Source organism: Mytilus californianus, unplaced genomic scaffold, assembly GCF_021869535.1.
Source record: "Mytilus californianus isolate M0D057914Y unplaced genomic scaffold, xbMytCali1.0.p SCAF_75, whole genome shotgun sequence".
Classification (NCBI taxonomy): domain Eukaryota; kingdom Metazoa; phylum Mollusca; class Bivalvia; order Mytilida; family Mytilidae; genus Mytilus; species Mytilus californianus.
The window spans coordinates 126,406-140,812 of NW_026262729.1; the positions used below are offsets into that span (position 1 = coordinate 126,406).

The following is a 14,407-nucleotide window of genomic DNA, read 5'->3' on the forward strand; positions in this document are numbered from 1 at the left end:
ATAACTCCTCATATTATGCATCAACAATTGAAGTGGTTTAAAATATGGCAACAGAAATAGTACTTTAAACCATAGAAAAATGCATGTATATTTCTCGTTACTTATGTTTGTAGGATTTGAGGAAGTAGTTATTTCAAAAGACAAAGGTTTCTTATCGTCGAGTTGCAAGTTCCGAGTTAAGAAAGTCGAGTTGCGAGTTACGAAGGTCGAGTTGCGAGTTACAAAGGTCGAGTTGCGAGTTGCGAGTTACGAAGGTCGAGTTGCTAGTTACAAATTTCTCTAATTTCTTAAGAATTATATATATAAACGGTCGTATATATAAACGGTCGTGTCGTTTAATTTTTGAAACCGAATTTTCAGGTTTGCTTCGCATTTAATAAACAAAGCATACATGTACCCGAACTTAGTTATACACTGCATGAGGAAGGGTCCCGGTATTTTGATTGCAGGATTTGAAAGAGTTATGTGATACTTATTTATAAGAGTCTATATGTTGCAAAGTCATGCACGCTTGAATTCCTTTCATGAGAGCGACATTGTTCTTTTCTAAAATAAAACAGGATATATTAAATGTAGATATAAGACAAAATGTATACCTTACTGAACAAATCAAGCATAAGAAAATAAATCATGTAGACAAATGAAATATACTTGCAAATCATCGACATCTCACAGAATATGGCACTGTGTTAGGCCTAAAGTAAATACTTATCAAAGGTACCAGGCTTATAATATTTTCTACGCCAGACGCGCGTTTCGTCTATACAAGACTCATCAGTGTCGTTTTAATAAAGGATATTCATTAGCATACCAAGTGCTAACTCTTCGTCTTTCGCAAAGGCTTAGGGTGCATGATATAGGCACAATTGCACATTTAACTTAGGAAAATATCTCATGAATTAGTTAGAAATGTGATATGTTATGTGCTTTATGTGATAAATTAAATAATTTTGAACTTTGTTAACTTTGTGATTCAACCCCAAGCGGAGAGTGCATATATATATATACCAAATAGTTAATAATCGAGTTGTTCAATGTAGGTATATCTGAATACTACAACGCAAAAATAAGCATTCTATAGATGTCTTTCTATGGCATTATGGTAACTTCCTGGCATAGATCATAATTTTTTTTAATTTGGAAAGACGTTATTCTACAATAAGCTATACCGCTGTTACAAAAAATAAAAGGAACAGTTTTAAGGAATGTTATGGCGTGTGTTTTTACGGTATGAGCACGGAAGCCTTGTCTGTCACAAGTTATTTTTTTACCTGCATGCAGCCTTGATACAAATGTTGTAGTTTCAGATATCAGCAGGGTATTGTGCATTTTGCTAAAACAAATGTGCCTACTTTTCATTTTAATATCATGCATAGCCTGTCACGAGAGCACCTAAAAAAGGTTTTACCCTGGTAAGTATGGCATCAAGTTGTATTTTCATTACTTAATTGATAGGGAGTGCTGCTGGGGATCAGTCTGTTACTCCACCCTTTTCATATATTTTAGATTTTAAAAATGTATACCTTTTCATGTATTGCGTAGGTAAAAATGTTACCTTTTACCATATTGTTTGGGTTTCATGTGGTGTGTAATGTAAAAGTGGAATACCAAAGTGCCAAAAGAGAGAAAATTAGTTGATAAAACACAGCCGGAACACCAAGAAAGATGGCAGATGAAGAAGTTATGGGTACTTTATTGTCCTAATCATATATTTCTACATTTGTATGTTATAGGGAATTTGTAAAATTAGCGATTTTGTAAACTCCCTGAATTTCATGAGATATGTAAAATCACTGATATCATTTCTAATACAATCATGACATATTTAATTTTAACAAAATCCGTAGCAAATCAGTGATTTCATAAAATTACTATAAGAAGGTACAAAATGATGAGAACTGCTGTAGTTTGCCTACACAACTTTGTACATTCTAGACCAGAGGTAGGTTTTTGGTGTGTAATACTCTAAAACAAAATTAAAACAAAGCACAACGTACGATATGTGACTGGACAGAACTTGCGTAAATATTTCATAGCCTCAAGACATTCAAATACATGTAATGATTTTAATCAGATACTACATGTATTAACCACCTGCTTCAATGTCAACCGAAAGGCACGGTGTTGCAGTGTTGGTTATCACAAAAGGCAATGTTCCCTTATCAGATAGTTAACATAGACACATTTGTTTTTATCATTATATAATTTAATGTTGGTTGGTATGTCCATTCCTTCCAGCATTCTGTTCTTGACATTTTTATTTGCAAGGTGTCAAATTATCAGGGATCTGAATGTTGCCATATGTTACATAAATACTTTCACCGTGCCCACAAACAATCATTTTGAGTTATGTCTGTTAGCTACTGGCAGTGGAAGATATGTATAAAAAGGGGGGTGGTAGATTATCTCAAAGTATTTCTGACTTCAGAATTGTAAAGACCACACCGAAAATGAAGGGAGCCTTTAACTCTGCTGTCTGTATTCTAAGTGTTTGCTGTTTATTTCTTCTGGATGGAGCCACTGCACGTAGTTGCGATGAAGGTATATATCAAATGATATGTCAAGTATATTCAACTATGTATAGGGAAAACTGCATTTATTCAATATAGTCAGAAATTAATCCTTTCAAGTTGATGAAGCAAAATTATCGTTACCCTGTACCTTTGAGGAAAGAGAATATACTTATTTATTTTTTAGAAAATTTGGAAATTTTGATAGGTTCTTTGCTTTTAGATTTTTTACAACATGGATATGACAGTCATGAGAGTAGAACCCGTTTTTTATTACTTTAATTGCATGTTTGATTATGGAATATTTTGAAAAGATTAAACAAACATTTTAATACATATAAATTTATGATAAATTTTGGATCATTTTAATGTGGCTTTAGGATGTATCCAGGATCTTTTGTTATCTTTTTTACAAAATTAAGAATAATTTTGCTATACATTTTGGCAGATTTAGTGCCATTTCAATATATCTTGATGCATTATAAACCACTTTGATTTGAAAATGATTTTTTTTTTCAATACTTTAATCACGCAAACTAAACTATGGTCATCAGAATTCAGGATAATACGGCTAAGTTCGTCATCAACTTTTCTAATTCAATAAAAACTTCAGGATTACAAGTAATGGTGGAACAAATTGATTTGCCTTTATAATCAAAAAGGAGTCATTTTGGTATGTGTGTATGATGAAAATAATACAGAGACATACTGATTGGGTTTACAACTGTCGAAGAAAGACGTCAAATTATTTGTTACGGAGTTTTTTTTTAAATTTGTAAAAACAATATTAATAGTATGTGGCGTAACCGCCCTTAAGATTAAACAAACATATTTTTTTATTTATTTCCATATACATATATATCAATATATGGTTGTCTTTCCATCATTTAAGGTAGTACCTAACACTACAGGGAGATAACTCTGTAAAAATCAGCTAAACGTTTTAATTACGTTGTATTGTTAAGGAAATATTAAGCTTCTCAATGATCAAAATATGGGTTTGTCAAACTGCTATATAACCAACGAAATTTTTCTGATAAAGTGGTTGGTTCAAATTTTTTGAAATTTTTATATTTTTGTCAAAGGGTCAAAGTAAACATTTTGTCAAAATTTTATGAAAATTAAACGAGCCAAATTGATATAAGTCAAGGTGTTGGGTACCACCTTAATTTCTAGTTGTGTCAATAATAAGTGCTCTTGTAATGGTTTGTAAAATTTCCGTTTTTTGTCACTTTAACATTCAATTTGGTTTTAGAATTTTTCATCACATTTCATTGGTTTCGGAGTTTTTCGTCACATTAACATTGGTTTTAGAATTTTTCATCACATTAGCATTGGTTTCAGAGTTTTTCGTTGCATACACATTGGTTTCAGTGTTTTCATCACAAAAGCATTGATTTCAGTGTTTTTCGTTAGTATTATTCTGAATCTTTTACATATTTTTGAAGGCTACAACAGACAATTTTTTTAAAACAACAAGTTTGTCATACTTTTGTGTCGTCAAAACTGGAATAAGGACTTTTTACCTTTGATTTTGTTTTGAGTTTCGATGAATGCTTTGGACATTTTAATATAAGAAGCAAAGAGATTGAATAAATTGCTTTTTCAAATCATGAATTATTTCATTTTTCATATGTTTTGAATAAGCATTTTCTTGTGTTTTATCTAGTGGTCAGAGTTTTGTTGAACTGTTTTTAAAAGGAAGATAATAAACTTTTCACATGGTCCCATTTGAGATGATAATATCATAATCAAATATAATTCAGCATAGCCCTTTAAACGCATTCCAATCTTTCAGAAACACATTGTCTACATGAGTTGAAACAGTTTCATAAAAACTCAGAGCTGGGTATGGTTGGAGGAAGAAAGCCGGTTTGTGATAGCGAGGGAAACTACGCCCCAAAGCAGTGCTCAGGGTCTCAGTAAGTGCGGTAATACAAACGAGTTGAATATGATAGATTTTTTTATTGAAACAGAATATAATAGATTTTTTTATTGAAACAATATCAATAGAACCTTGAAGGGAAGATGCATGATAGTACATCAGTGATTGAATACAATTGTACATACTTACATTTAGAAGGGGGACATACTAACATTTAGAAGGGGCTTTCAACAAACGTTGTTCTTAACTGTTTAAATTTTAGCAAAACTTTGATTATGCCCCTTTGCACAGAAACTTAATCTATATACGAGATGTGCGGTTCACTTTAAATTAAACAGCAACGCTACCCACATAACCAAAAGACATCTAAAAAGCAACAAACAATCACCAAAAATACATATAATTGTGGTATACTTTGTCCCAGATGTACCTGATTAGACATACTTATTGTCTACACTTAAATGGCAATTGTGTGACTTTGATGACTTCTGTGACCTTTATCTTCATAGTTCTCAAATCTGGATTAGGATAGGAGAGATATTATATTATATTACATTGGCAAACAATCGTTCAAAATGTATAAGATTAAGAAACCCATAAAGTTAAAGACAACAATTCAAATACTAGAGAACGGATGCTATACAATTAAAGTATACAATTTGAAATCTTGTAAAAACCTAACAAAAACAATGAAAAAAAAGAGTTAAATCACATAAAAACTGATTATATGAACGGAATTGAATCCCCTGTTTCTTGATCGGGAAACACTTTACATGTAAAATAATGTTTATCCAGAACTGCTGCGCCAAAGTTTATAACAAAACAGAAAAATATGTCAGTTATTTTTTGTTTGATTATAGAATGTATTTATATATGTTTAAGTTAGATAAAAAATACATGTATGTGCTTTTTCGTATTAATGTTATTGTCAATTTCAGATGTTATTGTGTAAAGGAGGACGGTAAAAAAATTCAAGGTTTTAGTGTTAACCGTTGGGAAGCCGAACAACAGACATGCAGTAAGTATACTATCATCTGTATTGAACACTGATTGCGTTGTATGTCTACTTAGATACACTTAGTGCGTTCTTTCTATATTTCAGAAGCCTTATGCATACCATCCTTATGTGTTATCTGATAGCGGCACCGGTCGTATATAATTGTAAATCATAGCTTATAAGCACTGAAGGTTACATTCATTTTGCGGCTGGAACTAAAAATAAAGCTTGCATTATTTTAAGAATTGGAAGGTAATGCCACTAATTGGAGTCTCATATAATCGTGTAGTTGGATAGAAAAAAAATTAGGTTCAACTACAATTAAGTACAAAGAAAGATAACTCAAATTTTAATATTAATTAACTTTAACAATGTCATCAATAATATTCATGCCCCGTGCACAATTTAAGTCATTTTCTTGACATGTAGGGTTATACACATACACATCATTTTAAAACTTTATATCTGAGTATATATTTCATTGATAAATATCTTGAAATGTTCATAAATAGGATGTATAGAATGTTGTGCTCAATGCATTTTTTTTATCCCAAAAGCAGTGATTCAGTCGCTAGCCAGCCACACATAGACTTTGGTTGAATGAATGCGATCTTTAAAATTACCCCAATAAAAATATTCGTTTTCTTATACTTAAAACGTATTGATAAAAAAAACCCATTTAATTCAGATCTATATCAATTTAATTGCAGAATGCGCACGTTCTCAAGCTGAGTATCAGGAATCTGGTATGGTTGGGAAAGCGTTCCGTTGTACAGCCGATGGAAGCTATGACGAGATTCAGTGTACAGGGTCACAGTGTTACTGTGCTGACGAAGAAGGACAACAAGTCGGAAGTGACAGTGTTCATATTATTTCTCTAGACAAACTTAATTGTTAATTATCTGAAGTTCACTTTTTTCTGTTTTGTACTATCATGTAAACTGAAATTTAAGAAATATAACTTGATCTTAAATGAGATTTGTTTTCATAAAAATAAAGTTTGTTATACTGTTTCCAAAAATGTGATTAAAATTATTTCGCCGATCTTGTTTTTAAAAAGGTTAACACTGCCGAAGGCCTATTTTGCCGAAATATTTGTCTTTCTCTGCGATATAACTTCGGTTTTTTTTTAAATATATACTAATACCCGAATACATCTTTTATCACTATAGTACAATCGTTTCACAAATCTTTGTACTTGTATATTACATCTAAATGTCTAACGCGGCACTTGTAAGATCAAAAGCTGGTCGGATTGGAGTCAGAATACATATATTCACATATTTTCAAGCTTGAAGTTTCTAATTCACTTTCAGACAGACATAAAACACTCTCAGGAAATTTGGAATTACCATGTAAGATAATGAATGCTCTTTGTGGTAAATAATTAAATAAAAATTTTCCCTGAAAAATCATGTGCTAATTTAACCAAACTGAAACCTATATTAGTGTGTATGATGGTATGGTAACATAGATTATTATTATTTTCACTTCTCCTCAAAATAGGGACCACAGACAAAAAGAACCAATCAAATTGTCCTTTCGGCTAAATACTGAGCTCTGGTTCACAGCGAATCAAAACTGTCTCCAAATACCAAATTACCTTAAACCACAGCGTCGTCGTCTCCGCCAAATGTGATACCATCGGATAACTCATCACGAAATACATTCTTTCATAAGCCATACGACAGGTGTCCCGTGTGGAGTAGTTAATGTTTTGCCTTTCGGGGACACCTTGGTTCCACCTCGGTTTTTGGTTTGTAAAATGTTGATAAGTCTAGTTGTCTCGCCTGCGACTTCTGTCGCAGAAAGCGAGACTTAGGGTTAGTGATCCGGCGGCGGCGACGTTAGCTATTGACTTAAAAGCTTAGTATTTCAGAAGGTAGAAGACCTGGATGCTTCATACTTTGTATATAGATGCCTTATCTTATGAACTTTCCGTCTGTCATATGACCAATGGCCTTGACCTCATTTTCATGGTTCAATGACTACTTAAAAAAAAGTTTGTTATGTTTATTTCTCACTTATTATAAGTAATAGGATAACTATATTTGGTATGTGCGTACCTTGCAAGGTCCTCATGCCTGTCAGACAGTTTTCACTTGACCTTGACCTCATTTCATGGATCAGTGAACAAAGTTAAGTTTTCATGGTCAAGTCCATATCACAGATACTATAAGCAATAGGTCTTTTATATATTTGGTATATGGAATGACTGGCAGGTGTCATCTCACCATGACCTCATTTTCATGGTTCAGTGGTCAAAGTTAACTTTTTGTGTTTTGGTCCATTTCGCAGATACTATAAGTATTCAGTCAATTATATTTTGGTGTATGGAATGGTTGTAAGGTGTACATGTCTGTCTGACAGTAATCATCTAACCTTGACCTCATTTTCATGGTTCATTGGTCAATGCTATTTTTTCTTGTTTGGTTTGTTTTTCAGATACTATAAGAAATAGTTGAACTATATTTGGTTTATGGAATGATTGTAAGGTGTAAATAAATGTCTGGTATGTTTCATCTGACCATGACCACATTGGTCAAAGTTGAATTTCTCTGAATTGTTCTGTTTTTTAAATACTTTTCAAATAACTAACAACTCTTTAAAACTGCACTTTTTCATATTGATGTAAAAATGTTTTGACGTTTTATACAGACAATTCAAACTTTATGTAATCAATTTCCCATCTACTGCATAATGAGTTTCGTGTAAAAAAAAAAGTAAAAAGAGTTATATTTGTCAGCATGTTATTCCTAACTTAACTTGATTGATTTGGGTATGATTAACCCATTTTTTAGAAAGAAGTTACATATTCCAAAACTGCGTCTTTTGCCTCTTTTACAAAAGTATCTTTGACAGCTACATGTATAAAATAAAGAATGGAAACGGGGAATGTGTCAAAGAGACAACAACACAGCCAAAATATACAAGTCAACCCAAGGCCATCAATGGGTCTTCAACACAGCGAGAAATCACACACCCAGAGGCATCCCCAAGCAGGCCCCGAAACACAATGTACACTAGATCAAGAAAATGCATTCTATGCTCCGATACATATAGATGAACCAAAATTAAAAAATATACAAGACCAACAAAGGCTAGAGGTTCCTGACTAAGGACAGACGCAAAAATGCGACTGGGTTAACAGGTTTTATGAGCGCTCAGCCTTCCCCCTTCACCTCTAGCCAATGTAGACATATATACTAGTGACTTAATTAAACGTCCACAATTTTGAGTGACACTGCCAAAGAATAAATTTTGGGGTCCCTAACAAATATTGCCTCTGCAGCTGCCCCAAAGAGCCCACTCTTAACGAAATCTGCAGAAGGGGTCTTTTACATAATATGTACTATAGTTTAGTTGCTATCTCCCTTTACGTTTAATATGACGGTGCTAGCTATGAAATTTAATAATAATTAAACTACAAGCCATCCGCTGTATATCAAAAGGCTATCTGTTTCTTCAGAAAATACTTTGCGTAGTGATTATGTAAGCAATCCATTCATTTGTTTTACACGAGACTCAGGTGAAGTCCAAACAACAAAAAGAATCAACAATACTGTATACAATTCTATAAGCAATCATCATTCAAAAATGTTAAAGAGGTACACCAAAAAATTAAAATAGTTTTCCCCATTTTCACGCAACTCGACTTTCGTAACTCGCAACTCGACCTTCGTAACTCGTAACTTGACCTTCGTAATTCGCAACTCGACCCTCGTAACTCGCAACTCGATGTTTGTAACTCGCAACTCGACCTTCTTAACTCGCAACTCGACCTTCGCAACTCGCAACTCGACTTTTGTAACTCGCAACTCGACCTTCGTAACTCGCAACTCGACCTTTGTTACTCGCAACTCGACTTTCGTAACTCGCAACTCGATACTCGACAACAAGTGAATCTCTAAAAAGACAGTCTGAGGATGTTTCATTTTAATCTTTGTATATGTCGTTATTCATTGAAAAAAAGCAAAACGGACAAACGAAGAGAAGGAACTCATATTTATATTTCCAGAACTTATTAGGTAACATGTTCCGTTATAGATACACCTGAACCAAACGAACATTAAAAAGGATTCAAAAGAATTCTAATTTAGAGCAGTAGTATTTCGTATGCCTTTATCGTATACAAGTGTCAGAGAATTGTTGTTAGATGCATGGAATATTTTGGATACGAAAAATCAAAAGTTGGTTTGCACAGTTTAAGAGCAGGTGGAGCAACAGCTGTGGCAGCCGCTGGTATTAAAGATTGAATATTAAAGAAACATGGTAGATTGGCTTCAGATACCACAAAATTAAAGACGGAATTGATCGTAAAACATTTCTGAAAAACTTCTCGTTTCTAATAATCTTGGTTAGTATTTAAATACCCTTTTTCTTATCTACTTTGTAATTTTTAATAGTGTGCTACTCACTAGGAGAGCTCATTCCTATAGTATACATGTTTTGAAATTTTATTTTTAATTTGATGTAAATTGAATACTTTGTTGATTTATTGTGCTTAGCAAGATATTTATTTAATTTAATTTCACTTTGATGTATATCTTTTAACTTAAGATGTTGCTGACTTGATAGAAAGAAGAGTCCTACCAGCTCTTATTTCCTTTAAGGAAGATCAGGGTACGACAAGAAATTATACTTGCAGGTTTGGTGGAATACTACCTTTTCCATCCAAACACTCTCCAACACAAACTGGAGGTTGTTTTTCAAGGTGATGAGGCTACTGTGGACTCAGACGGTGTAACTAGGGAGATTTTCTCCTGGTTTTTTTATCAATGTTGATTTAGTTTTTTTTGACAATACCATAAAGTTTTTTCAGTGGATCATCGATACTTGTTCCATGGTACCTTTCAAATAATAGGGAAGATTATCTTCCATGCCTTTATACTCTGCAATTATTTACTAACATCAGCTCTATCACAAATCCTATATATTTTAGCTGGAACTGGATGCGTTTCCGATGAACTCCTTATGTCATCATTCCTGTTACATGTTAATAAAACAGAGAGCAATTTGATAAATCACTCCATGACTGTAACCACATTCAACACAATACAAGACAAACTATTCAACTTAATATATTCGTATGGTGGGAGTGAGCTTCGAACACCCTATACCTTTAAAAGAGTTATGACAGAAATAGCCAGACCAACTCTGATCGCTATTCCTCTCTATCCGATATCTTGCTCTAAGAAAGGGTGTGAACTTCTATCCATTGCTCTTGCAAGGTGCATCAGAGACTGTTAATTCATAACTCTTTGAGGAATACCGGTCATCACCTGATAAGATAATTAGCAAAATTGAATACAACCATTTGGAGGATCCAATTCTAGATTTACTTGAGGAAAGTGCCAAAAGTTATTCTGATTTCGATTTGCAACTGACTCTTAATCAAAGGCTTTTGATTCTGTTAATACTTGTGTGCAAAAAACATTTAAATAGTGTGATGCAATTTATGCATAGAAAGAATAGTTGAATTATCATGTTTGAACTGTTAAATAGAAATAAGTGTAATATATCATGTTTCAAAATGGAAATAAGTGTAATTTATCATGTTTCAAATGTTAAATAGAAATAAGTGTAATATGTCATGTTTCAAATGTTAAATGGAAATACGTGTAATTTATCGTGTTTCAAATGTTAAATGGAAATAAGTATAATATATCATGTTTCAAAATGGAAATAAGTGTAATTTATCATGTTTCAAATGTTAAATGGAAATAAGTGTAGATTATCATGTTTCAAATGTTAAATGGAAATAATTTATCATGTTTCAAATGTTAAATGGAAATAAGTGTAAGTTATCATGTCTAAAATGTTAAATGGAAATAAGTGTAGTTTATCATGTTTCAAATGTTAAATGGAAATAAGTGTAGTTTATCATGTTTCAAATGTTAAATGGAAATAAGTGGAATATATCATGTTTCAAAATGGAAATAAGTGAAAATTATCATGTTTCAAATGTTAAATGCAAATAAGTGTAATATATCATGTTTCAAAATGGAAATAAGTGTAATTTATCATGCTTCAAATGTTAGATGGAAATAAGTGTAAGTTATTATGTGTCAAATGTTAAATGGAAATAAGTGTTATATATCATGTTTTAAATGTTAAACGGAACAGTGAAGTAAAAATTTATTTATGCCTTATTGTTGTAAAAATTAACATAACAGAATCAGTATTATAAATTATTATTTAATACAAGTTACTCTGGACCTTACCCAATAAGGACATTGTACACTGAATACAAATGAAAGGAGGTAAAGGGTATTTACATAAAAACGCAACACAAAAACCAATTAGAAACAATATGCATAAATCAACTTGATGTCCAACATAACTAAGTAACCTTAGATTAAGGGATCGATTCCTTAGCTTAGTTTGTAAATTTTCCGATAGAGTTCTATTCCCATAAGAAGTCTGTGCTCTCTTGTCGTGTTGTACATGCATAGCAGAAAACGCTTATCTTGTGGACATCTACATGCAATCTCACTTAATTTGGAGATAAGTGGCCAAAAGTTGGATTTTTGTCTCTCTTGTTTTATATCTTCAAAACAATGTTTTAAGTCTAAAGGGATTGTCAATTCCTTCCTTTTGTAGATATAGATACTGTTCATAAATTGATTGATATCAGGTGAGGCAAAAAAAGTAGCGGTGGAAATCGACTTATAATACGACATAAAAAGACTGACAGACAGACAGGAATTTATATATAACACCACGGACCAATTGGCATGGTTTTATTAAAAACCAGATAAAATGGCGTTGAAGCATCATAGACCAACAGTTGTATTCCCAAACAAAAATGAACTGGAAAAAGACATGGAAGTCCAGTCTTTTTTTTTTAATTTTGACTATATTTTTCAATGAATTTGATTATCTTTTGACTTAGAACGTGTCTTCTTGATAAGCACTCCTTCATGATCCTATCGCAATACTCGCCACCGTTACTTATTTATCACGATCATCGAATGACGATTTTTGGAACTGGACTACATTGTATGTGATAATATTAAAATTGAGAGTAAATCAAATGTGAAATATTTAGGTATCATATTGGACAAATTTTTATCTGGTGAACAAGTTGATACTATTATAAAGAAGGCTAATCGGCGACTTAAATTTTTATATAGATATAAAGAATGTTTGTCTCTACAATCTAGAAAAACTCTGTGTACTGCATTAATACAATGCCATCTTAATTATGCATGTGCTTGTTGGTATGAAGGTTTATCCAAGAAACTTAAAGACAAGCCTCATGTTATTCAAAATAAAATTATAAGGTTTATACTATATCTTACTCAAAGAAAACGAATCACTGTAAATGAATTTGAAAAATTGGGATTATTGAATGTTTGTAACAGAGTGAAACAACTTCGTCTGAATCATGTATTTAATGTCTTTCACGACAAATGTCCAGAATACTTAAAACAATGTTTTTTTTTCCAAAAACTGCCTCGAATAGTTATATTAGAACAATTGCTTACAATTTTTATGTTCCAAATGTCAAAGGTGTAGAATCTTCTTTTTTAGTAATATTAAAAACAGGAATGCTTTGCCAGATTATGTAAAAGGTATTCATGTGAATTCAAAAATAAAATTTAAGTTTGAAGTAAAAAAACACCTAATGAGTAAACTCAGGTCAATGTCAGATGCAGATTTTATATTTTATTAGAATACTTTTTATACGAATGTGTTAAACTGTGATGTATGGATACTATTTATTGCTGTAAAATTGAAGGATGAATTATTTATCTTATTATCAAGAGTCCCGTCATAGACTATAAGGACCCAATTGGAAATAATCTTGTTTGCTTTCATGGCTCATCCTTGGGGTAAGGCATTAGATGTACCTAACGTCACAACCATTGCTATAATAGTACAGTAGCACTAGAATAAATCAATAACGAAGTTGAAGAGCATGGAAAACCAAAATCACCTTTAAATTGTGCCAAATCTACTACCACCATGTCTGAAGGTAAACAAATCCAAGAGTTTCGAATGATTTTAAGATTTAGTAAACAGCACATGTACAGAAAATGGCCGTATCAAAGATATTTCACCGAAACGGGGAGCGTCTTTTTACCACAGAACACCACAGAATACCACAGAACACCACAGAACACCAAAAATTTACCACAGAACTTCGAAATAATAATACTTCAGACATTATTATCGTGTTATTGTTAATTCTTTTTATAATTTGACATTCATTATTCAAATAAAATTTTAATTTTTCTATTTAGGGTCGACTCATTAACGCTACGCCCCCAACTGAATGGCCAATATAAATTGGGATCATACCGAAAAACCCTAGCTATTAAAATCATAATATATTTATATTTGTGACATTTATATTTTAAATACATTTTAATCTTTTTTGTAATTTTAATTCATTTTTGAAAATGTTTAGATACATTACGTAATTATTTGTTAAATTTATTTTGTTTTACCAGGTGGTTTTTTTTGTCACTTTTTTATGAATTCTATGTTAAGAGTTGTTACAATAAATAATCAAAATGGTTAATGAAACATTTTATTGAAGCTGTTGTCAACAAATAATTAAACTTTATTAAAGTGATTAATGAAGTAATTTGTTAAGCTGATATCTAGAGTTGTTCAAACAATTGGCTAATGTGTGTACATCAAAGTTTTCTCCATTTATAGAGTTATATATAAAACTTCAAAAAGATATCTAAAGTTGTTGTAGGACAGTAATATTTGAGTTGACTTATAACATATTTTAAGTGTGTCTTTTTAATTGTCAATTAAAAGTTCAAGCTCGATGACTGTTTTTGGAATCTTATGTTGTGTGTGTATCTTCTCCAATCATTTAACAATATTTCGGATTTTTACCAAATTTTGTATGCATTTAGAAATCATTGAACTGAGCATTTACCTATATATTCTATATTTTTTAGTCCAAAATTAATGTTGACCCGCATAGCAAGTTCACCGACACAATTAAAGTACCGAAATTTAATTAGATTAACCAATTTTGACACTTGTGGT

General features: G+C 32.0%; 1 protein-coding gene across 1 annotated transcript; it reads left to right on the forward strand.

Annotated features, from left to right (window-relative positions):
• Positions 1-2,353: 2,353 nt before the first annotated feature.
• Positions 2,354-6,436, forward strand: LOC127710392 (equistatin-like). The gene is made up of 4 exons (XM_052216224.1): positions 2,354-2,541; positions 4,309-4,432; positions 5,334-5,413; positions 6,103-6,436. Exons 1-4 carry the CDS (start codon positions 2,379-2,381, stop codon positions 6,288-6,290), a joined length of 555 nt encoding a protein of 184 aa, XP_052072184.1. The 5' UTR covers positions 2,354-2,378; the 3' UTR covers positions 6,291-6,436.
• The last annotated feature ends 7,971 nt before the right edge of the window (positions 6,437-14,407 follow it).